Source organism: Saprolegnia parasitica (assembly GCF_000151545.1).
Source record: "Saprolegnia parasitica CBS 223.65 unplaced genomic scaffold supercont2.90, whole genome shotgun sequence".
In the NCBI taxonomy this organism is placed as follows: Eukaryota; Oomycota; class Saprolegniomycetes; order Saprolegniales; family Saprolegniaceae; genus Saprolegnia; species Saprolegnia parasitica.
This window is the reverse complement of record NW_012156484.1, coordinates 6452-27852: the sequence shown is the minus strand read 5'-3', so window position 1 is coordinate 27852 and position 21401 is coordinate 6452. Positions and strand designations below refer to the sequence as shown.

Sequence of the window (21401 nt, the reverse complement as noted above, 5' to 3'; positions counted from 1 at the left end):
CAGAACAACGTCCAGGCCGAGAATACTCGCTCGATATCGCTTGAGCCAAAACACGAGCGCGAACGGTGGGCCCCCAAACATGTGATGGTCGATGAGCGCGTCATTAAAGAGGAACGCGTCGACGCGGCTGCCCACGAGCGCGTGAAGGACCGTCGATGGGATGCGACTCGACGGGTGCGGCGAGCATGTGGCGACTCGATACGTCGTCTTGGGCTCGTACTCGTCGTCGTCACTAGAACGGCGCAGCGCCTTCTCATAGATCATATCCTTGTCCGACTCTTTGGCAAACGTCACAATCGCAACGTCGTAGAGTTCGGTGGTCATAAGCGCGTCCACCAAGCCCGCTTCGTACGGATCGAGAGTCTCAAAGGTCCAGATATGGTCGATCGAAGCGTCTTCGTCAGGATTGCACGAAATGAGTTGGTGCGTGTGTAGCGGCAGCTCGGCAACGCGCTGGAAGGCGGCGACGGCCTCGGTTTGGTTGCATGGTGCCGGAATGTCATCGTCGTTGTGGATCATGACGAGACGGAAGACGAGTGCCATGCGCACTCCTCTTGTGATTGGCGCCGAGGTAGGGACGAGGTCGCGGAAGGTTGCGGCGATTTCGACATCGGCCTTGTCGGGTGTCCATGTTTCGATCGAGTAGCGATAGCTGAACGTCATCTCACCGCCATCGTAGGCCGATGGCAAGTGCAGAACCATGTAGCCAAAGGCGTCAACTGGCATGTTTGTCGGCACGAGCGCGGCGCCGGTGCCAACGGCGTCGATCACGAGGTGCGAGAGAACGAGGTCAGCGTCCGTAATCGCACTGGCCGCCTCCCGATGCAGCTCGTTCTGGACGATTTTGCGCCATGCAGTAGGTTGAACAAAAGCAAAAGACGTCGGGAGAAGGGTGCCATTGGGAATGTCGAGTGCTGCGAAGGCTGCTGCGTGCGCGGGTGCGAGTGGCCACGTGATGGCACCGTCGATGCCGTCGATGCGAAGTGGCGGTGCGATGCTGGCTTGGAGACGACGGGTGCGCACATTGGCGGTAGCGTCATCGATCAGGTTCGCAGCATCCTGGTACATCGCCTTATCAGGATCACTGGTCTTGAAGGAGCGACGCCACATCGTTGGCACTCGAGAAGCTTGGGGGAGGTGGAGTGGGGCGACTCCTCCACCGCTGAGAGGTCGCTGGTTGTTTTTTGTCGTGGACATGACATCGCGTAAGAATAGACAGACGCCGTTGTGGATAGAGTACCAGAATAGAAGCCGTGGCACCGCCGTCATGTCGGATCCAAATGTTTTGACTCGTGGTTCGGCCAGGATGGATCAAACGTCACCCCTGATGAGCGTTCGTGAGGCGCGTCGGATGGGCGGAGGCTTCGTTTCGCTCCAGTTGCATTGACACGTCTTGTTGGCCTCTGCTCGTCGACCTGCATTTCAACAACATGGAGGAGACTAAGAATCGTTTAGCAAATGCAAGATATGCGCTATCTTGTCGCAACCTCTCTACGACACGTCTCACGGCTGCCGCATGTACTCTTCCATGACGAGCGCTTGCATCGCACTCAACGCCACCGTGTCGAGGCCCGCGCACTCGGACGTAAACGTGGAGTACCGCCGCAGCTTTTGCACGGCAGCGTCGACGGCCGCAAAAGCAGGCGTCCCGACCGTCAGCAGCGCCAAGTACACAAGGCTCGGTACGTGGCCAGTCGCAAAGTGGGTCTGGACGCCAGGCGCACACAAATACGCAGTGGCAAGCGGCAAGTACGAGGCGAGGCGCGCGTGACTGAGCGCGCTCCGATGCGGCCACACGGCGGCCGGGAGATACCCAGCGAGGTGCGCATGGTCTCGCAACGCGTCCGCAAGCGAGACGCGGGGCGGCTCAAGATACGCGGCCACTGCGCGCACGACGCCATCGGGCAAGTGCCGACGCAGATATGTCGACGCCGCCGTGTCGATGGGGTGCGTCAGCACGTACGTCTCCATGTCAAACACACGGCACACCGCCGTTGGCGTATCGCGGACGGTCTGCACGAGGTAGTGCAGAAGGCGAGGCCACCACAGCGGGACGCAGTCGCTTGCGATCGTCTGCGCAAGTCTGTCGCCGGCCGTCGCGAGTCGCACCAATTGGGCCACAAACGGGATCGAAACGTCGGCCGTTCGAAGCCGGTGCTGGAAACGGGGTGCGCCAAAGCGCCGGAGCACCGCGAGGAGCCAATCCGCCATAATCGCATCGTCGGCCCACCAGTCGTGGACGGCGAGGAACGCCTCGATGAGCCCGACGTCGCCATGGTCGTAGAGCACGGATGCCATCATGTTTGTGATGTGCTCCGGGTCATGACGGAAATTGGTACTGGGCTGCGGGTAGAAGAAGCGGAAGGCCGCTTCAAAGATGCCGTGCAGCGACCCGAAGCCGAAATCGTCGACGACGGCACCGTCCACGTTGGCGCGCAAAAGCGCAATCGTGCGGTCGTAGCCCAGCATGCGCACGCGATGCGCCTTGGGCCACACGAGGAGAAAGCGGCCGGGCGACTCGTACTCGTGCGCGTCATCTGCAAACTCGCTGATTGGCGTCTGGTGGGAGATCTCTTGGACGAGCGCTGGGGCCTTGCATCGCGGATGAAACGTCTCGATCCGCGCCGGCGCGTCACTGTTGTCGTCGCCTGCTCGCACAAGTGCAATGTCAAACACGCCTGCATCCAGTAGCCGGTCGACGACGGCCTTGTCACAACCCGTGAGCGAATCAAACGTCGGCGTCAAGCTGCGCGTCTCGAGCCCCACCGTGATGCCAATGTAGCCTTCTGGATCGTCGCGGCGAGACGCGTCCTGGAGCTCTTGGATCGACGGCAGCGGCCGCGGTGCGTACCATGCCTTGGGAAAGTGTTCGTCGTCCCAGGCGGACGCCTCCAGGTCGTAGGCGGCGTAGTACACGGCAAAAGACCGGTGTCCGGACGTGATGGGCGCGACGGTCACGTCACACGTGCTGTAGAACGCGAGGCAGCATCCGTCGAGGGCCTCGAATGTCGTCGTTTGGTGCTCGTGTGCGATCGTGACGGCGCCGCCGACGCAGGTGGACGGAAAAAAGTAGACGACCGTCGCAAAGGTATCGGGTGGCGGGCGCTTCGTGACCGGCTTGAGCTTGGATGCGTCGCCGGTCACGTCGATTGCAAAATGCGCCAGCGTTGTGCTAAAGGCGATGGAGGTATCGGAAACGCCAGGCGCGGGGTCCAACTCGCTGAGGCACGAGTCTTCAAAACAGCCTTCGTCGACAATGCTATGGAAGCCGCGGGAGATGATGTTCTTGGCCGGCACGCGGCCAGCATACTTGGTCATGAGTGTCGCGACGGTCTCGGGCGACAGCGGCCACGAGGTCACGGTGAGGCCACCGAGTTTCGCCGTCGGGATGCGCTTCATGTCCAGCTCGTTCAGGCAGCAGTGCGGCATGACAGCATCGCGCGCAAACGTGCGCAGACTGAACTCGTCCTCGTCGTCGCTCATGCTTTGGCGCAATTCTGCAGCGCAATTCAGCAAATGCGTCGAAGCGCACATGCCTTGACGTTGACCAGACAGTAGAATCACATGGTCACCAGTCAACATTTCTCTCTGCCATGCCTGTGAGTTACGGCGCCCGGCCATGTGTACGAGTGATGGTCTTGACACGAGCGATACTCGAACAACTCGACGGAGGTCGTTGCATGGAGAAGAGAGCCAGAATTGCGATTGCTAATGCTACAAGAAGGGACGCCCACGACAGCACGGATGGGAAGGATGCAGACACTGCACTAAAAATGCAGTCACATGTGGTTGTGCGGCTATCCCAGACGCATCTTGATCGCGCGAGAGACAACGACCATCACTCTGAAAATGGACGAAAATCCAAAACTATCGCAACGGTACTACAATCAACAAGGAGCCTCCCGCACTCGAGGGACGAGTATCAATCCGACTGTACTGTACATGGACAACCTCTTTAGTACTTCCAAAGCGCGCGAGATCGTGCAGACCTATGGACAAAACGATAGTCATACGTTTCGCGGGCGGGGGCATCGCAGAGAGCGATCAGTGGCGAGCATCATGGCTGAGAGAGTGCAAGCTGGACCGGACAGCCGCGGCTGTCAAGGCGAGACGGTACACTAAGCCCCCGTACCGCAAGGCGGGGCGCTGGAGCCGAGCGGTATCATTCCTGCTTTTGCCTCCCGAGGTCGCCGGTTCGAATGCCGACGCGCCGAGTTTTTGATCCGGACCCCCCCCCATCTGGGCACCAATGTCACTGGCCCGGTGACCATATAATGGGTGTTTTGCGCGCGCAGCAAGTCGAAACGATCTTTTCACGAAGCGGCGTATCTTGCGAGGCCGTCGTAGAGCTAGCATTCTAGATTTCGACGCCTACTAAGCAACCCGCCTCACCTCACCCGAGGTCATGGCAGTAATGAAGGCATTACGCCCTTTGCCCCCTGAGCAAGCTCGCCATTGTGAAAAGACCACGCTTGGCAAAAGCCACAAGGAACACATGGAAGAAGCAAGAAGAAAATGGCATGCCGCAAACGCGGGTCTTCCGCAATGAGTTGAGGTAGGACGACGTTAGAAAGAGGACTCTTAATCCGTAACATACCGAGAAGAGTCATTTCAACAACAACAAAGGCACCGTACCGCGGAAGGACGAGCGCGAGTTGTCGCCCTACTGGGACAAGCGCAGCTGCTCGGCACAGCTCGCGGCATGCCAAAGTGTTGCAAAGGAAGGGAACGCTGCGTGTTCGCAGGCGTGACCAGACTGGCGTGACGCTCGAGCCGCTGCGACAAATGCGATCGCAGATGGAAGCGCCAGCACATGGACCTCTATGAATCGATGCTATCGCTCCCTAGAAACCCTATAAATCGATATTACCCGTTGAAACTGATAACCCGAGCGACGCTCGCACCACCCACTCTGAAACTCAATTGCACAGGATTGCGACCCGCGACGATGTGACGAGCTCAAATTGCCGTAGCCTCGCTACCACGCAGCAGCAGCAGCATGAGCATGAGCGTACGGGCGCGTCCTCTGCATGTGCTCTCATGGCGTCCGACCTAGATGACGCTGCGCAAAGCAGTCGCGACTGGCCACGCCGCGGTCGTGGCCGACCAGCTACGGACCGGCGCCGATGCCAACGCCCTTGACGAGGTGCGTCGAACGCCATGCAACATGTCGCCTCACCGCGTCGTGGATCTGTAGATGGACTATCCGATGCTGGCCGTGGCAGCGCTTCACGGCCACACGGCGGTGGTCGCGGCGCTCCTCGAGGCCAAGGCGGACGTGCATGCAACGACACCGGTGCGCCAGGCCATGCACGCACGACGGCGAGAGCTCATGAGACGTAGGGCATTGCCACGGCCTTGGTTCTGGCAGCCGAGAAAGGCCATATCGACGTCATTGCCCTGCTTTTGACGGCGGGCGCCGACATCAACCACCGTCTTCCGGTACCACCATCCCGATGCACTTGATGATGGACGAGGCTAACGAATGCTGCTAGTCGGGAGCGACGGCCTTGATGCTTGCTGCTCGCTCGGGCCACGCCACCGTGGTGCAGCAGCTGCTTGATCGCATGGCCAACGTCGATCTTCTCCAATGGGTAGACGCATTCGCTTCGACCCATCTCAAGCTTGATGTGTAGAACGCCATGACGCCGCTCATGGCAGCTGCAGGCGCGGGCAGCGAAGCTGTCGCGACGATACTTCTCGCCGCGAACGCTAACGTCGCGGACCTCGACATGGTACTACTCTGGATCAACGATCTTCTCCTCTCTGTACCTTCTTCGACCTCGCTACCTAGTTTGGCTGCAGCGCGTTGCACTATGCGGCAGCAAATGGACATGTGGCCATGCTTCTCGCGCTCTTGAGCGCCGGCGCGTCCATCGACATCCTCTCGTCGGTACGTCGATATAGAAGCCATTCTCGCACCTCATGTATCTCTCCAGACTGGGCAAACGCCGCTGTACATGGCCGCAGAGTACGGCCATGCTGCCGCGATGACGGCTCTGCTTGAGGCCGGTGCGAACGTTCACGCTGGCGTTGCGGTACGTTTGTGCTTGCATGTGACGGTCCCATCAACGTCGCGGTAGGTCGGTGCTTCGAGCCTCGTTGTTGCGGCTGCGAATGGCCATCTCGAAGCCGTCGAGTGTCTTCTCGCCACCAAGATTGATGTCAACGCCACCTCGGCAACGGTACTTCGTCCGTGCAACCATGAAGCACGATACCCAAATGGCATTCCTCTTGTCTAGACGGGGGCGACCGCGCTCTACATGGCGGCTGCGAACGGCCACGACGCCATCGTCCGCCGACTCGCTTACGCCCGAGCCAAGCTCGACCAGCCCGCTTTGGTACCGACCACTGTTGCACGCAGTGTCGTCGAGCTGGATTCTGTAGGACGAGTCGACGCCGCTGTCGCAAGCCATCGCCAACGGCCACATCCGCGTCGTCGACGTTCTCCAAGACGTTCGGGACAAGGTGCGGGCTCGAATGCTGCATTCAGAGAGGCGAGATTCTCTGGGCATAGAAACTGAAGCTGCTGCACGCTGTGCGGCACGGCCACCTCGAGACCACCCAAGCCTTTCTTACCGAGGGGCTCAGCGTCAACGAGAATGACGAGGTGGTTCATCTTGTCTTGTCACCTTTTGGATTTAGAAACGAATAGGACGGCAATACGCTCGTGCATCTCGCCGTCTTGGGCCAGCACGACGCGCTACTGGATGTTCTCTTGGCGCAAGACGGCGTCCAGACCACACACCTTAACAACGTCTCTACCTCGTTTCATATCACGAAATGCCAACCAAACCACCTTGGTACTAGTTTGGGGAGACGCCCATGATGATCGCTATCAAGATGGCCAAGGAAACTCTTGTGACAGCCTTGCATCAGGCGCAAGCGACGCCCGCTATCCAGGTATCTACCTATACCTGTCGGTGCAATCCATCACGCGATACTATGTGCATCAGGTCGCGGCCAGCGAGGTCACTCGGCTCCACCCGCTCGGGCACGGCGGCTACGGCGCTGTGTACAAAGGCTCGCTCCACGGCTACGACGTCGCCCTCAAGACCTTGAAAGATGCCCACGCCAAGGCAGACACCTTGCGCCACGAGATGGCCGTCATGGAGGCGTACGTCTGCCTCTACCCTTTCTCTATACCCTCATCACTCTTTAGAAACGTATCGCCATACCTGCTGCGGTTGCTGGCAACGGTTGAGATTGACTCGACCAATCCGCAGCTCGTACTCGAGTACATGGACGGCGGCGATCTCGCCACGCACCTCGAGAAGCTGGCCAATGATAACGAAGCCATGGCGGTGAGCTTCTCGTCCCTCGCCCTCGAGGTGGCGTGGGTGGTGGCCAACGCTTTGAACGACCTCCACGCCAAGAACGTCGTTCATCGCGACATCAAGACCGACAACATCCTCCTCTCGTCCAAGCACTACATTAAAGTGGCGGACGTTGGCATCGCCAAGAAGAAGACGACATGTATGACAACGGGCAGAGGCACGGACAAGTGGATGGCCCCCGAGGTGCTGAGGTCGGGCAGCAACTACGGCACGGCCGCCGACATGTTCTCGTTTGGCGTCCTGCTCGAAAAACTCTTTCCAGGCATGGCGAGCTACGCTGAGGCCGACGACGCGCCGTGGTATGTGACGCTGCATGCGCAATGCAAGGCGACCGAGCCAGGAATGCGCCCAACGGCGGCCGACGTTGTCGAGCTCCTGCGTCCGGAACTGCAACGGTACGTTGTAATGATAGACAGGAGGTGACTTAGGATGAAGCAGGCGACCGGAGCTCGTCATGTCGCAACGTGCCTTCGATGCCGATCGAGCGGTAGACGCCGCTTTGCTGTCTTTTACCAACCGAAGTTTGGTATATAGAGCGAAATGGTGTCCCTCGCACCGCTGACAAACGTCCATCCTGACGTGTCGAATGCGCCGACGTCGTCGGTTCCACGACCGGCGATTCGAACGTCCATGGTACGCTTCCAATACGGCAACACGGCGGCATCGGCTTGTGTGCTACTAGGCCGTTGGCGTTCCCATCTCGGACATGACGGTACCTTAACATGGTCATCTGTCCTCGCGGCATGAATACAATAATGTCTGCATAGCCGGAGCAAGCGTTCCTCCGCGCAGTCTACAGGGATGACGTCGATGGCGTCATCGCCCAACTCGACGATGGCGTGCATCCCGACTGCGCGACCGAGGTACTTGCTTCTCTACACAAATGGCTCTGCTGAGAAGAGCCAATTAGATTGGCGAGACGGCACTTCTGGTGGCCGTGAGCCGCGGCCATGAGCGCGTCGTCGACGTCCTCCTTGCGCGTGGTGCCAATGCCACCCTCGTTACAACGGTACACAGCGACTACGGACAATGAAGAGAGAGAAGACAATGTGGTCTTTCTCTAGGACGGGACCTCGGTCTTGCACGTCGTGGTGGCCCAGAAGCGCCTTGCGATGCTCGACAACCTTGTGGCTGCCGGCGCCCACGTCAGCGCCCGCAACGGCGTACGAACACATGCAATAAACGACGTTCCGTAACCCATATGGTGCTATCATAGCGCGGCGACACGCCACTCCATGTAGCCACGAGACTCGACAACGTGGAACTGGTCGAGAAATTGCTGGCAAAGGGCGCCGACCCCGACCTTGTCAACGATGTACGTCCACACCATTTACTAGGTTACTATATCGCATCGGCATCGTGTTTCTAGGAGAAGGCGTCGCCGCTGCACGACGCGGCAGGCAACGGGCGGGACAAAAACATCGTCGCAGCGTTGCTTGCACGCATCCAGAACGTCGACCAGCCCTACGGCATCGACGGCCATGACTTTGCGGGGGCGACGGCGCTCTACATGGCGGCGATGCATGGCCACGCGGCCGTCGTCGGCATGCTCTTGGAAGCCGGCGCCGGCGTCGATGCGGATGCAGTACATGATGCGATGATGGTAACGACGGACGAAACCTGTTGTTTGGCGTAGGTTGGGGAGAGCCCCCTCTTTACTGCGTCATCGAGAGGCCATGTGGACGTGGTGCACAAGCTGCTGGCCTATTCGCCCAATGTGAATGCAGTTTACGTACGCTTCGTCCTTTTTCAAGGCCGACGGGATGCTGAGCATGGCGTAGAACTCAGTGACGGCTCTGTACGTGGCCGTGCATGAAGGCCACGCCGACGTGGTGGCTGCGCTTTTGGCCGCGCCCGGCATTCAATTCGACCAAGACGACATGGTATAGTGCGTGTCGACCGAATTCGATGGACACTTTTGTCGTAGAATGGCGAGACACTGTTGCACGTGGCCGTGGCGATGGACAATACCGACGTGGTGCGCGTGCTCCTAGACGCTGGCTTTGACATCAACGCGACCAACAAGGTAGACGGCTGTCTCATGTAGAGCATACCGATGTGTTATCGAGTAGCAAGGACAACGGCCGATCGAGTATGCAGGATACCTCCGAAACACGACGATGATGGGTCTGATGACCGACGCTTCAAACCATGTTGGCTTTCCAATTTAATTGGCTCGGGGAAGGAAGATGCGCTTTGTATGGTAGAAAAACGACCTCGAGGACGCCGCCAATGCCAACGACTTGGCCAAGGTGCGCTCGCTTCTAAGCCGTCCGTACAACAGCAACGCCCAGAACACGGTACCCATCGTCGTCTCCTTTTATCTTCACAATCAAGTAGATGGGGGACTCTTTGGCGCATTTGGCCGTGCGGGCGCACGACTCGGAGACCCTCGCCTGCCTCATTGCAACGCCGGGCATGGATTTGGAAGAACTGGATCTGGTATCTGGTCAGACAATGGCAACACATTTGCTTATCGACGGCGACTGCGTAGGCTCGTCGATCTCCGATGGCGGTCGCGATCCAGCGCGGCTACCTCGACATGGCGGGGACCCTCTTTCATCACCTGCACCGACCTGTCGTGGAGGTTGGAGTCGCCAAATCTCGGTCCTGAGCTGACTCGTCCATTGCATTAGATCACGGGCAACGACTATGAGACGTCGACGGAGGAGCTCGGAGCTGGTGGCCAAGCATTCGTGTATCGCGGCTCGTATCAAGGGCGCAAGGTTGCCGTCAAGGTGTCCAAGGGGTCCAAAGACGGCGCTGCGATGCTGCGTGCCGAAGCCGACGCCATGGCCAAGTCGCGTCGCCTCTTGTGGCTCGAAGGGGCACTGAGTCAGCGTGCGTAGGTGTCCATCGCCGTACCTCGTGTCGCTCCTCGCTGTCGCAGACCGCGCGTCGATGACGCCAGCGCTCTTGCTCGACTACATGGACTCGGGCACGCTGCGGGGTTACTTGGACCAGAAGCGGTGGCTGCAAACGAGCGAGTTGCAGGTGACCACCCTCGAGGTGGCGTGGGTTGTCGCGAATGCGATGAAGGACTTGCATGCACTTGGGATCGTTCACCGCGACATCAAGAGCGAGAACGTCCTCTTGAGCACGGACCACTACGTCAAGCTCGGCGACTTGGGTATCGCCAAGGTGGCGGCCACGTACATGACGGACGGCCGCGGCACGGCGCGCTGGACAGCCCCCGAAGTGCTGCGCGTCGACGGCGCATGCTACGGCACCCAAGCCGACGTCTACTCGTTTGGCGTGCTCTTGACCGAGCTGGATACGCTCCAGCTGCCGTACTACGACGCCACCGACTTGATGAATGACTATCAGATCAAGGAGGCGGTCCTCGCAGGTCGCCGCCCGACGTTGACCGAGACGTGCGAGCCGTGGCTACGAGACCTCGTGACGCAGTGCCTCCACGACGAGCCATCCAAGCGTCCGACGGCCAATGAGATTGCCACGACCCTTGCGAAACGTGTGGCCAAAGGCGGCGTGGGCGGTGTACGTCCTTTTAAAGATGGTCGCTCCAACGTGGTACGAGACGCCTGCTAGAATCTCGAGACGTTTCTGCGCGCGGTGGCGGCGAATGATGTTGCATCGGTACAAAAGCAACTCGTGAACGGGTTTGACCCCAACTATACGGTCAAGGTACCCCCTTCTTGTGCTTTCTTGACAGCATTATGAACCAAGATACGATAGAACAGTACGGTGCCGCTGCCCCTAGCCGTGGGCCGTCGCAACGAAGACATTGCCCAGCTCCTTCTCGACCACGGCGCGTTGGTCGACTGCTACAGCGTACAACGACTTTTTTAATCGGATGCTACATGCGTGGGACCTCGTAGGAAGGCTGCAGTGGGCTTCACGCCGCCGCAAGCGATGGCAGTTGGCACCTCGTTGAGCTACTGCTCGATTCGGGTGCCAACGTTGATTTACTCGACAACGTATCTATCTCCTTCCTCTCCGAAGACGCCATTGCTCATTCTGGAGTCTAATAGAAACATCGCACGGCCCTTTATCGGGCGGTGAAGAACGACCATGCAAGTATTGTCCGCCTTCTCCTTGACGCCGGTGCCAACGCCGCGCTGCCCGACAAGGTAGAACGACATATCGTTTCCGCGTCCACTCGCAGGGCCTCATGTGGCGCAGACCGGCAAGACGCCATTGGCTCTCGCGATGGCCGACGACGACCTGAAAGAGTACGTGCCGCTCTTGCAAGGCGCGGTACGTGTCGATCGATGTACGCCTACCCCCACCGGCTTACCGTAGCACGTTGCCACGGCCGAAACGCGCCCTTGCGCCGAGTGCAAGCAAGCGTGGCATCCGATCGAGGCTGCGTGCGCTGCGTGCGGCCACGACGCGTCGCTTGACGACAAGGTCACGTGCATGATGCACCGGTTCGTGACGTTGCACCACCGCGGCGTGCGGATCGACTGGACGCGCACCTGTGAGCCGTGCCGTCGCACCTTGTTTGTGCTCGAGACGTGTCCGGGCTGCCAGCGCGCGTCGCCCGCAAGCAAGGACGAGCTCAAGATGCTGCTCAAGCGGCTCGGGATGGCAGCGACAAAGCCTGTACACTTTGCGACTCGATATCGCATACTACCTCGCATCGGAGAGTCACATGCGCTGTAGACCACAAAGACGCCGGAGCTCCGTCATATCGTGGCTTGGTTCCGCCGTAGAAACGCAGCGCGAAAGCTCGCGGCCGCGGCCGAGCTCGACAAGTGCAACACCGAGTACGGCCACATGAAGGTGTGCTCCGAGCCATGATGGCATTCGGCGATGCTGTATGATATTAGGCTCTTATCGCCGCGATCCAAGACGACAACTTGACGAGACTAGAGCAGTTGCTGGCCGAGCCCACGACGCCGACTCGACACGATTGCGTAGCTGATATATCGAGACGACATGGCTCGCATCTCACACGTTGCCTAGCATGGCGACTCGCTCGTGCACCACGCCGTCAAGCAAAACAACCTCGCCATGCTGCAGGTGTTGCTGGCGGCGCCCGGTATCCCGATCGACCACAAAAACAACGTACGCTTGGGGGCTTTGGCGACCGCGTGACGGCACTCGTAGGCGTGGGAAACGCCATTGGCTGTCGCCGTCGCCTCGGGGGCGGCCGACCTCGTGCGCGTCCTCTACGCGGCCATGCATCCACCCACCGTACGTGCGGATACATCATCATGTCGCATCGATTCATTCCATGTCTTATGGTGTCGTACTAGGGCGATGCGGCAATGACGTAGGCGCATCGTTCTTCCTAGGGGTAGGTGTTGACGCCATGTAGGGTGGCCTCGGCGTACGTGTGCACGGAGCCCCCGTCGGTGCAAAGCTACATCCTCCGCTACAAGCTCGACGTGCAAGTGCCGGGATCGCGCCTCCAGACGTGGCCGACCAAGCTCCAGCTTGCGTTCGTAGCCGCCAATGCGCTCGCGGACCTCCACGCAGCAGGTGTCGCCCACGGGGCGTTCTCAAGCTACAGCATGTACGCCGATCCGTACGCTGGCGCGATCCATGCCCTGTATCCTGGCTACGTACCGCCAAACACATCGTTGGCGCCGTGGACGGCGCCGGAAGTACGCATTGCGCAGCTGCCGGCGTCGTCGGCCTCCGACATGTATGCACTCGGCGTTCTCTTCACGGAGCTCGACACTCTCCTCATGCCGACGGTGCGGCTCGGACGCCTTCGCGACGACTGCGAGAGCTGGTACGCCGACCTTGTGGCTCGCTGCACTACGGACGAACCGACACTGCGGTTGACCGCCGCCGACGTCGTGGCTCGCCTGCAACCATATGTCGACGCAGCCACCAAGCAAGACAAGGTGCTCTGCCGTGAAGCGTATACGCGGCTCAAGCTTCTTGACTAGATGTTTCAAGCCTTTGACGACGCGGCTTGTCCGTTGCAGATGGATGTCATCACCAAGCTTTTGGACGACGGGCTGCACCCGAACGCGGTCTTTACGGTACCAACCAACGCTGATGGATGGATGTTGTCAATGCGTGGTATAGAACGGCCAGAGCGTCTTGTGTGCTGCGATCTTGTCGGTATCCCCCGAGCTTGTGCGCTTCGTGCTCTCGCGCGGCGCCGACGTCAACCAAGAACTGGTCTCGACAGCATGGATTGTACTGTAGTGCGTATGCTTGTTGATGTAGGGCCCGCTGGGCACACCACTGCTATTTGCAGCGAGCAACATCTGTAGCTACGAGATCCTCGCACTCTTGATCAACGCTGGCGCCGACCTCCATGCCGTGCATCCGGTACGTTATGTTGATCGAGTGGCCGCTCATGGCGTCGTCGGTGGGGCTAGGTGAACGGCGGTACCCCGCTGATGAACGCGGTCTTCTTCGGCAACCCCTTCGCCGTCGCCCAACTTGTCTACTCGGACCTGTCGACTCTTCTCGCGCGCGGCAAGGTTCGTTGGCACTGCGACGGCATCGCTCTCACACCGAACGATGGGTTGCAGGAAGGCAAGACGGCGCTCGAGATTGGCCGCGAGCTGCGCGAAGAGAACCTTTGTACTGGCACGGTGTCGATGCGCAAGAAACCCGTCGAGGTTGCCGCCGTGCTCGAAGACGCCGAGCGCTGGCGCGTGCTGCTGCTTGCCCGCGACTTGTCGATGACGACGGCGCGCTTCTGTGCCGACTGCGGCGCACCCTTGTCGATCGAGGACTTGAAGTGCTCCAAGGCGACGTGTGGCGTGGCCAAGGCCGTCCAGCCGCTCTTGTCCAGCGCCAAAAAGCTCTTCACCAAGCGGAAGTAGATTCAAAGAGGCGAGCAAAAAAGCGTTTGTTTCAATGTATCGACCGATCATATGATGCACTTGTGGGCATGCCAACACAACGTAGTGCGCTAGTCGGAACGTGCTGGTTGTTTGAAAAGGGTGACAACAAGTCGCCGCAGTCCCGGGCCTCTGCACGTTCCCATCCAAGTCCGTCGCCAACGGAGGCGGGAAACATACGTTTGATCCGAAATGCCCCAACTCGTTGCTATAATCGCACGCCATCGATATGGCTGGTCGCATACTGGTAAGCATCCTAAGGGGCCAAGTAGCACCGTGGCGCGACGGACCCGAGTCCCTTGTCCGAGTCGAAGCAACAAAAACCTCTCGAAACCCAGGTCCCACAATCCTCTGTCATTCAATACGTTGCATGGGGCAGTGATCTCGCGGCCGAAGTGCGCTTGCAACCCTATACCCATCGGGCTAGGGTATTTGGTACATTGCGCCACGTAACTAGACGGTATCGAGGAGAACGCTCCGAGACTTCAGGTCGCGGTGGATAATATACACCGCGGGTAAACGCAATCGGGTCTTGGACGTTCTGGTCAAAGTACGGCAATTGGCCTGTGTTTAGCGTAAATGTCGGCGGGTCGACCGTACGTCGTGCCTTGCGCTTGCAGGATCTCGGGCGCCATCCAGTACCGGGTGCCGGTCATTTCCGTTGCCTCGAAGCGCACCAGGCCCAGGTCGCCAAGCTTGATTTCTCCGCTTGCACTCAGGAGGACGTTGTCACTTTTGACATCGCGGTGTACCAGCTTCTTGGCGTGCAGGTCTTTCAAAGCGTTGGCGACGACCCACGCCACTTGAAGGTTCGTCACTTTCACTTGTGTGTGCTCATTCAACCGCTTCTTGTTGAGGTGCGCCCGAAGACTACCGCCGTCCATGCACTCGAAGAGCAGCTCTGGCGTCTTGGAGCCACGGTCAGCGATCGCAATCAGCTGGACGAGGTACGGGGACGGGCATCTACGACCATGGGATTCCAGATAAACGCGATGCTTTCAAGCATCAAGCAGCAGTACGCGAGGAGGGTATTGATTTCGGCCTCGAACGGCGTGCGGAAACCTGCGTTCTTGAGCTTCTTGACCGCAACCTTTTGGCCCAAGTACGAGCCAAGGACGACGACACCAAAACCACCGGCACCGAGTTCCGCCGTCGTCACGTCGTACTCGGCTTCCGAAATCTACAGCCAGACCCTGAAACAAGTGTCAAGAGCTGTCGTGCCTACCGCGACGACGGGCGTGTGCGTGCGATGAAAAAGCTTTTTGGCCATCGAGCTACGGCCACACTCGATCGCAAGTGCCAGCGGCGTCTTGTCCTCCTGCAACAGAAGTGCGCATGTGCAACCCGTCGTATCTCGTACATTGTTGCGTGTGTCGCATTGGGTGCGCGGCTTGGCGAGGAGCAAATCGAGTATCGCCTCGTTGCCGGTGAGAACAGCGGTGTGGACCAGCGAGTTGCCCTTCTGAAGTGCACCCGACGATGAGCAGCATAATATCCGAGCTGTGTGTGTACCTCGTCGCAAAAATGGCAGCTATGCGGCTTTTGAAGAAGGGTAGCACAGCGCGGCACGTTTTGGCGGCGAATTGCGCGCATCAATGCTTGTATCTGTGGCGCGATGTTCCTCACAATTCATTTGAATTGCATGGCATCGTACGTGATTCATGGCGGGCTCGAGTAATTGGTCCATGTCGCGGTCATTCTTTACCAGGGCCAGGTCCATGGCACATAGGCCCGACTATTCCGAGACGATTCCGTCAGAAAGAGCAGCCTAGGCATGATGGACCTGGATCTCTCTTTGGCCAACATCGACGCCCGCTTCGATCAGTCTTCGAACAATGTCATGGTTGCCTTTGAGCACAGCGAGGTGCAAGATGGTTGTGCCATCCTACCGAGACGCATTAGCTTCCACAGTGACGACACGCTTTACGGCATGGCGTTCAAGGAGATCAATGTCGGGCGACGCAAGAAGCGCCGCAACAACATCCGTGCGGTTGTCTTCAATGGCCGAGAAGAGCAGCGATACCGAGCCCTACAACCGACGACATCTTGGCACGTTCCAGGTAGCGCATAATGTACATCATGTTTGGCGTTGACGTCGGCGCCTCGGGCAAGTAGCGCCGGAATGACATCGGCAACTCCATACTCGCAAGCATAGTGCAATGAGCTACGTCCGTTCTACTTGAGAAAGAAATGGTTCGCACTCGTATGTCGTGGGATGCAACACACAATCGTACCGCGAGGGCGTCGATGTCAGCATTTGCCTCCACAAGAAGCGTGGCAACGTCGCCATGGTTGCACATCATCGCAATATGCAAAGGCGTCTCGCCACGCTACAATGGACGCGGTTTAGCACGTCCTACTACATTCGCCGCGCAGAGAGACCGCGTTGCGCTCGGACGTGCGGACGCCGCGCTGGAGGAGCACGCCAGCCACGTCTTTGCGTCCATACGACGCTGCAAAATGCAGTGGTCGATTCAGGTTCTAGCGTTCGAGTTGAGAGAAAGGTGTAGTACTCGAGTTGCCGTTGTATGTACCACATCGGTGGCCTCGAGATCGGCACCAGCGTTCACGAGGGCAATCACATTCGCCAAGCACCCTTCAGCACTCGCCAGATGCAACGGCGTGTCTAGTTCCTAGAAGGAAGGATGAGCGGTCGCTCGACACCGCTCATTTTGCGTACGTCAGTCTGCACGTTGACGTTGATGGTTTCGACGCGGAGCAGCCTATCGAGAGCCGTGCTCGAGCTCTGCGCCGCTGCATGGTGTAACGCCGTGGAGTTGCTCTACATGTCGGGGTACTCGCGTCTCGTGGGACAGCCCGCATACGCTGTTTGCAATGTTGACGTCGGCGTGATAGGCTAGTAGCACATCGATCATGGCGACGGCGCCGAGATGCACGGCATGCAAGAGTGGTGTTTCTCCCTCCTACAGGAACCATCATTCATTGCACACAAGGAGGCGGATCCATCTACCTCTCCGAAGCTGTCGGGGTGGACTCCGCTCGCTAGCAAGGTGCGGGCAATGTCGACGTCGCCATCCTCAATGGCTTCGATCAATTCCTCGACGTGCTACGTAGAAAAATGAGACCTTCCGCAAGAAAACAATACGAGCTGTGGTTGCTTTACCGAACAGCCTGGAAACTGCCCGATGATCTACAAAAGCAAAAGATGAGCGTATTCTCGACGAAATGGGACGCCGAGCGAACCAAAGGGAAGGCTGACGCTGTCGTTGCAGGTGCCGGCATCGTTCGTCTTTCGACGCCAGCAGGCAGCGAGACGTACTCGGGAACTTGGAGACCCGCGTAACCATGGTGGTCGGTCGTATTTTTGGGATAGCGTACACAGCAGGCGTCCTGTACCGCTCTGTCTTGCTCAAAAGCATACAGTGATGTCACAAGGTGCGGCTGCCTACACAGTTCATGACGAGGTGGACACAATAAAATACTGTGAATATAAGACATACGACAGGAGTTCGGGCAGCAAGATGCGGACGAGCTGCTCAGCCGTCGGACGGCGTGTACGATCGACCGCCGTGCAGTCCGCTGCGAGAGCTTGGGCCCACTCGGCGCTTGCATCGCGAGGGTTAGGGTACAGCGTCTGGAGGAGAATCCCAAACGAGTAAATGTCGGCCGCCTTCCCGTAGCGGCTTCCAGACGTCAGCACTTCGGGTGCTCGCCACTTGCTTGTGCCAGCAACCGTCGTCATGTTCGTCGTTTCATCATTGGCGATGCCAACGTCGGCCACTTTAATGTAGTACTTGGACGAGAGGAGGATGTTGTCGGTCTTGACGTCGCGATGAACGATGTTGTTGGCGTGGAGGTCGTTGAGAGCGTTGGCAACGACCCAGAGAATCTCAATGGGCGTGTATGCGACAGGGACGGGCTTGTCCGCAGCGATCTTGTCGAGGTACTTGGTGAGGTTACCACGGTCCATGTACTCGAAAAAGAGCTGCGGCGCGTCCGATGAGGCGTCGGCGGTAGCGACCAGTCGCACAAGGTACGGCGACGGGTTGCTACATTGACAAGTGATGCAAGCTCAAGTTCTGTCGTCGTCCTACTTTTCGAGGATTCGAATCTCGTCGCGAAGGCTCGCAGCACCGAATTTGGTGTTCCGCAGCACCTTGACGGCTACGTCGTGGCCAGATAGCTTGTCCTTGAAGACGATGCCGTAGCCACCGCGGCCAAGCTCTGGAAGATGCACCGTCGATCGAGGGGCCACCTAAAAGATCGCACTGTGGCATCGAACCCAATGAGATTGACTCCTACCTTGGCCGTTCTTGGGGTTTGTGCAGCATGCAGTTGACGAAGCAGTGACGACATACCCAGCTTCGTGGCCATCGCGGTCGGGGACTCGCCAAACTACAGAGCACCAGCGTCCAATGTGAGGGGCCGAATGCGTTTGCTGCTCTCATGACCTTGTTTACACTGTAGAGCTCGCACTGTGCGTCGTTCAAAAGCTCCGCTAAAAGCGGGTCGTGGCGACCGGCCAGGTGCACCAGTGAGTTGCCGTGCTAGTCGTACCTTTGTGAGCATTGTATTGGATAGAATTGTACCTCGTCCGTCTCGTTGACGCTAAGGCCTTCCGACAAGAGAGATTGGACGAGTTGGACATCACCAAGCCGGGCTGCATGAGCAACTCCATTTTCTGTGCGCAGAAACAATCGCACAACGATACACATGCACCGATCTTGTATACCTTGGTACGCACATCATGAAGGACATGTTCGTGTCCGCCCTCAAACGCCGCATCAAGGGGCGTTGTCCCGTCGTACAAACGGTATGAAGACTGCAATCAGATGATTCGTGTCATCCATCCACTTACGAAGGCGACCATGTCGAGCTTGGCTCTCGCATATGTAAGCTGGCGCACAATCTCAACATGGCCGTGGGCGACAGCCTTGTACAGTGCAGTGGCACCAGACTGTCCAAGCATGCGTGATGAGTCCACTGGTAGCAAAGTGGCTCGTCGTATTAACTCGCTTTCGATTCTATTCCCATCGGCGCGCGCCACGAGCAACTGCGACACAATTTCCACGTAACCGAAGCTCGCTGCCGCGATGAGGCAGCAGCGTGGATTCTACAGTGTAATGTGGGTAAGGCACGCTTTGGCCTGGTACTGCGTGCGATCCTACGGCGTCGGTGGGGTCGACATCCACTTTAGCCTGCAGCAGGGCCATCACCGAGGCGGTATGACCCGTGGCACAAGCAGCAAGTAATGGTGAGGATCCAGCCGACAGAGTGCGTGTCAATCATTAACGCAGCGACCTCGTTCGTGCGTATTACAGGTGATGTAGCGTTCGCGTCTGCACCATTGTCCGCGAGATAGCGGACCATGTCAGCATGGTCATTACGAACTGCACGCAAGACAGCCCTCCCCGTTCTAGTGCCCGTCTCATGTACACCATTGGTGTAGGAATGATGGACGGTACTACCTTGTCCACGCTGGCCAGGTTGGTGCCGGCTGCCACCAGTTGCGACGCAATGTTGACGTGCGCATACGACGCTGCAATCAAGATCGGTGCAACTTGTGTCTAGTGCAACAAGCGTAAATGGGAAACGAGGAGTGAGTGTAGTGTGCGGTACATCGCTTTCGACGTTGACGTTGGCTCCAGCTGCAAGGAGTGCGTTGATAATGTCTTCGTTGTCGATGCTGGCCGCGACTTGTACCACTGGGTGAGCCTGGTCGCCATGAAGCAAGTCTTGGAGGTCGCCCCACGGCGCATACGCGAGCGAGACGAGCGTCCAACCGGGTGAGATCCACGCCGGGCGATCTTCGGGGAGCTGTTGCACTGCTTGCGCGGCGCGAAGCATCCCGGCCCGGTGTCGCGCGGTCCACAAGGGCAGTGCGCGTACGAGACCCAGGCCACCAAGACGACGAGGCGAGAAGGCGAGGTCAGCGCGGAAGTTGCGTACTCTGTGCTCACTCCGGCGCGCGATCGGCTCGTTGCGCAGGAATTGAAGCATCATGCGGTCGATCTACGGACAAATGTATTTCATTTTTTTGCGGACGTGCACGGACGTACTTGTCAATTTTGTCGGACGTCCGAGTCTGAAGCGCAACCAACGAAACATCATATCGGAGGACTGTTCGGTATGGTTAATGGTCAATATCTGTTTATTGGTATGGTCCATTGGACTATGCCGTGGTAGGCAACATAATACAGCGAAAACATGCCTCTTGTCATCCTTGATTTCGGCATCAACTCCATGGATACAAGCGGACAGAGCGTACAAATGTGGACGGACACATTGCCTACGTACCCGGACGGACATTATTTTTTGCCAAATCGAGCGTACGTACACGGACGTATTTGCTCGAGCTCATAATTTGACGTACGTACCGGACCGTACACGAACAAAGGTTCAAATCCTGCGTACGGATTGGACGGACTCAAAATCTCGGTGCAGATCTCTGTCACAGACGCTGTAGACCGAATGAGCCCGGAAAGGCCACGACGAAGCGCCGCGCCGCCGAGCCCACTATGTACGTACATCCTTTTTCTTTTAAAACAAGGCCCCGAACTCGATGCATGCGTAGACCGCGATCGGCCAACAAGATGAAGACCGCGGCGACGAGCCAAGTACGACGCAACAACGTACCGTCGAGCGCCGCGTTGGTCTGCTTCAATGGCCAAGCGGCACTCGACGGTAAGATGTTGCGTCGTACTTGGCTCATCGTTCGGGACTGCCGCAGTCTTCGTCTTCCTGGCCGCGTCTTTGACGAGCTGGTCCCTGGCCACGCTAGCTCGCGTCCGGAGCAAGTCCGTGTGGTCCACAACGAGACGCACGAGGGAGTGGCGACAATCGCGGCGATGCAAGAGATCCCGATTGAAGAGATGGTGGACACCGACACGAGCGTTTTTGGGGTCTGAGACGCGGCTGTACGCATGGCAACGTCGTCTCTTCTACCTGCGCCCTAGGCGGAAAAGACTAAAAGCACTGATTCTTTATTTTACTTTATTCTTAAGTTTTGGCTGTCTCGGAAATGTGTCGTTGGACCCGAACCGTAGGCGACGCGTTGCGTCACTTGCTAGCGAATACGCCTAGTGCGCAGTACAATGTACAATGTACAAAATAACAATAATTGGATTGGAGTAGGTAACCACCAACTACGCCTTGATGTAGCCCACGTCCTTTTCAAACTCGTGTGGCTCGTCCCCCGCGACAAACGACTGACGCGTCTCGTTCGTCTCGAGCGCGAGCTTGGCCTTGAACTCGTTGTCAATGTTGGACATGTCGCCGTCGTTGTTGTCAAACATGCAAAAACCACGTGAGGAGAAGCGTCAACAAG

At 58.3% G+C, this 21401-nt stretch overlaps 7 protein-coding genes across 7 annotated transcripts in view; 4 read left to right on the top strand and 3 right to left on the bottom strand.

The window, feature by feature from the left end:
• SPRG_22320 (hypothetical protein) overlaps positions 1–1068 on the bottom strand; it is a gene marked incomplete at both ends in the record, with an annotated part of 2900 nt that extends 1832 nt beyond the window's left edge. The window contains one exon of the mRNA XM_012352002.1: positions 116–1068. Coding sequence (XP_012207392.1) covers positions 116–1068 — 953 coding nt within the window. The remainder of the gene's footprint in view (positions 1–115) is intronic.
• A 799-nt stretch (positions 1069–1867) lies between these two features.
• SPRG_13089 (hypothetical protein) lies at positions 1868–3508 on the bottom strand (the record flags this gene model as incomplete). Its single annotated transcript, XM_012351962.1, has 2 exons — positions 1964–3508; positions 1868–1883 (listed from the first exon to the last, which is right to left on the bottom strand). Exons 1-2 carry the CDS (start codon positions 3481–3483, stop codon positions 1868–1870), a joined length of 1536 nt encoding a protein of 511 aa, XP_012207352.1. The 5' UTR covers positions 3484–3508.
• Positions 3509–5197: 1689 nt separating this feature from the next.
• On the top strand, positions 5198–10886 carry SPRG_13088 (TKL protein kinase; the record flags this gene model as incomplete). The annotated part of the gene is made up of 29 exons (XM_012351961.1): positions 5198–5296; positions 5344–5442; positions 5496–5594; positions 5637–5735; positions 5795–5893; positions 5940–6038; positions 6084–6185; positions 6243–6341; positions 6388–6468; positions 6518–6610; positions 6656–6757; positions 6811–6903; positions 6957–7117; positions 7163–7732; positions 7776–7824; positions 7872–7970; positions 8020–8049; positions 8105–8200; positions 8248–8346; positions 8402–8500; positions 8554–8652; positions 8707–8922; positions 9119–9220; positions 9265–9363; positions 9545–9637; positions 9678–9779; positions 9832–9924; positions 9974–10137; positions 10187–10886. 29 exons carry the CDS (start codon positions 5198–5200, stop codon positions 10884–10886), a joined length of 4035 nt encoding a protein of 1344 aa, XP_012207351.1.
• Positions 10887–11507: 621 nt separating this feature from the next.
• SPRG_13087 (hypothetical protein) lies at positions 11508–13201 on the top strand (the record flags this gene model as incomplete). The annotated part of the gene is made up of 8 exons (XM_012351960.1): positions 11508–11555; positions 11601–11903; positions 11964–12083; positions 12131–12217; positions 12267–12368; positions 12411–12497; positions 12560–12576; positions 12622–13201. The coding sequence occupies 8 exons, from the start codon at positions 11508–11510 to the stop codon at positions 13199–13201; spliced, it is 1344 nt and encodes a 447-aa protein (XP_012207350.1).
• Positions 13202–13663: 462 nt separating this feature from the next.
• Positions 13664–14095, top strand: SPRG_13086 (hypothetical protein; the record flags this gene model as incomplete). Its single annotated transcript, XM_012351959.1, has 2 exons — positions 13664–13747; positions 13799–14095. The coding sequence occupies 2 exons, from the start codon at positions 13664–13666 to the stop codon at positions 14093–14095; spliced, it is 381 nt and encodes a 126-aa protein (XP_012207349.1).
• A 563-nt stretch (positions 14096–14658) lies between these two features.
• On the bottom strand, positions 14659–18323 carry SPRG_13085 (TKL protein kinase; the record flags this gene model as incomplete). The annotated part of the gene is made up of 19 exons (XM_012351958.1): positions 18169–18323; positions 17575–18123; positions 17471–17519; positions 17238–17264; positions 17085–17180; positions 16912–17037; positions 16794–16859; positions 16648–16746; positions 16496–16594; positions 16348–16443; positions 16190–16288; positions 16041–16142; positions 15897–15998; positions 15768–15848; positions 15626–15718; positions 15474–15575; positions 15339–15431; positions 15133–15293; positions 14659–15076 (listed from the first exon to the last, which is right to left on the bottom strand). Exons 2-19 carry the CDS (start codon positions 18042–18044, stop codon positions 14659–14661), a joined length of 2379 nt encoding a protein of 792 aa, XP_012207348.1. The 5' UTR covers positions 18045–18123; positions 18169–18323.
• A 2269-nt stretch (positions 18324–20592) lies between these two features.
• On the top strand, positions 20593–20982 carry SPRG_13084 (hypothetical protein; the record flags this gene model as incomplete). The annotated part of the gene is made up of 3 exons (XM_012351957.1): positions 20593–20598; positions 20649–20758; positions 20805–20982. 3 exons carry the CDS (start codon positions 20593–20595, stop codon positions 20980–20982), a joined length of 294 nt encoding a protein of 97 aa, XP_012207347.1.
• Positions 20983–21401: the final 419 nt, after the last annotated feature.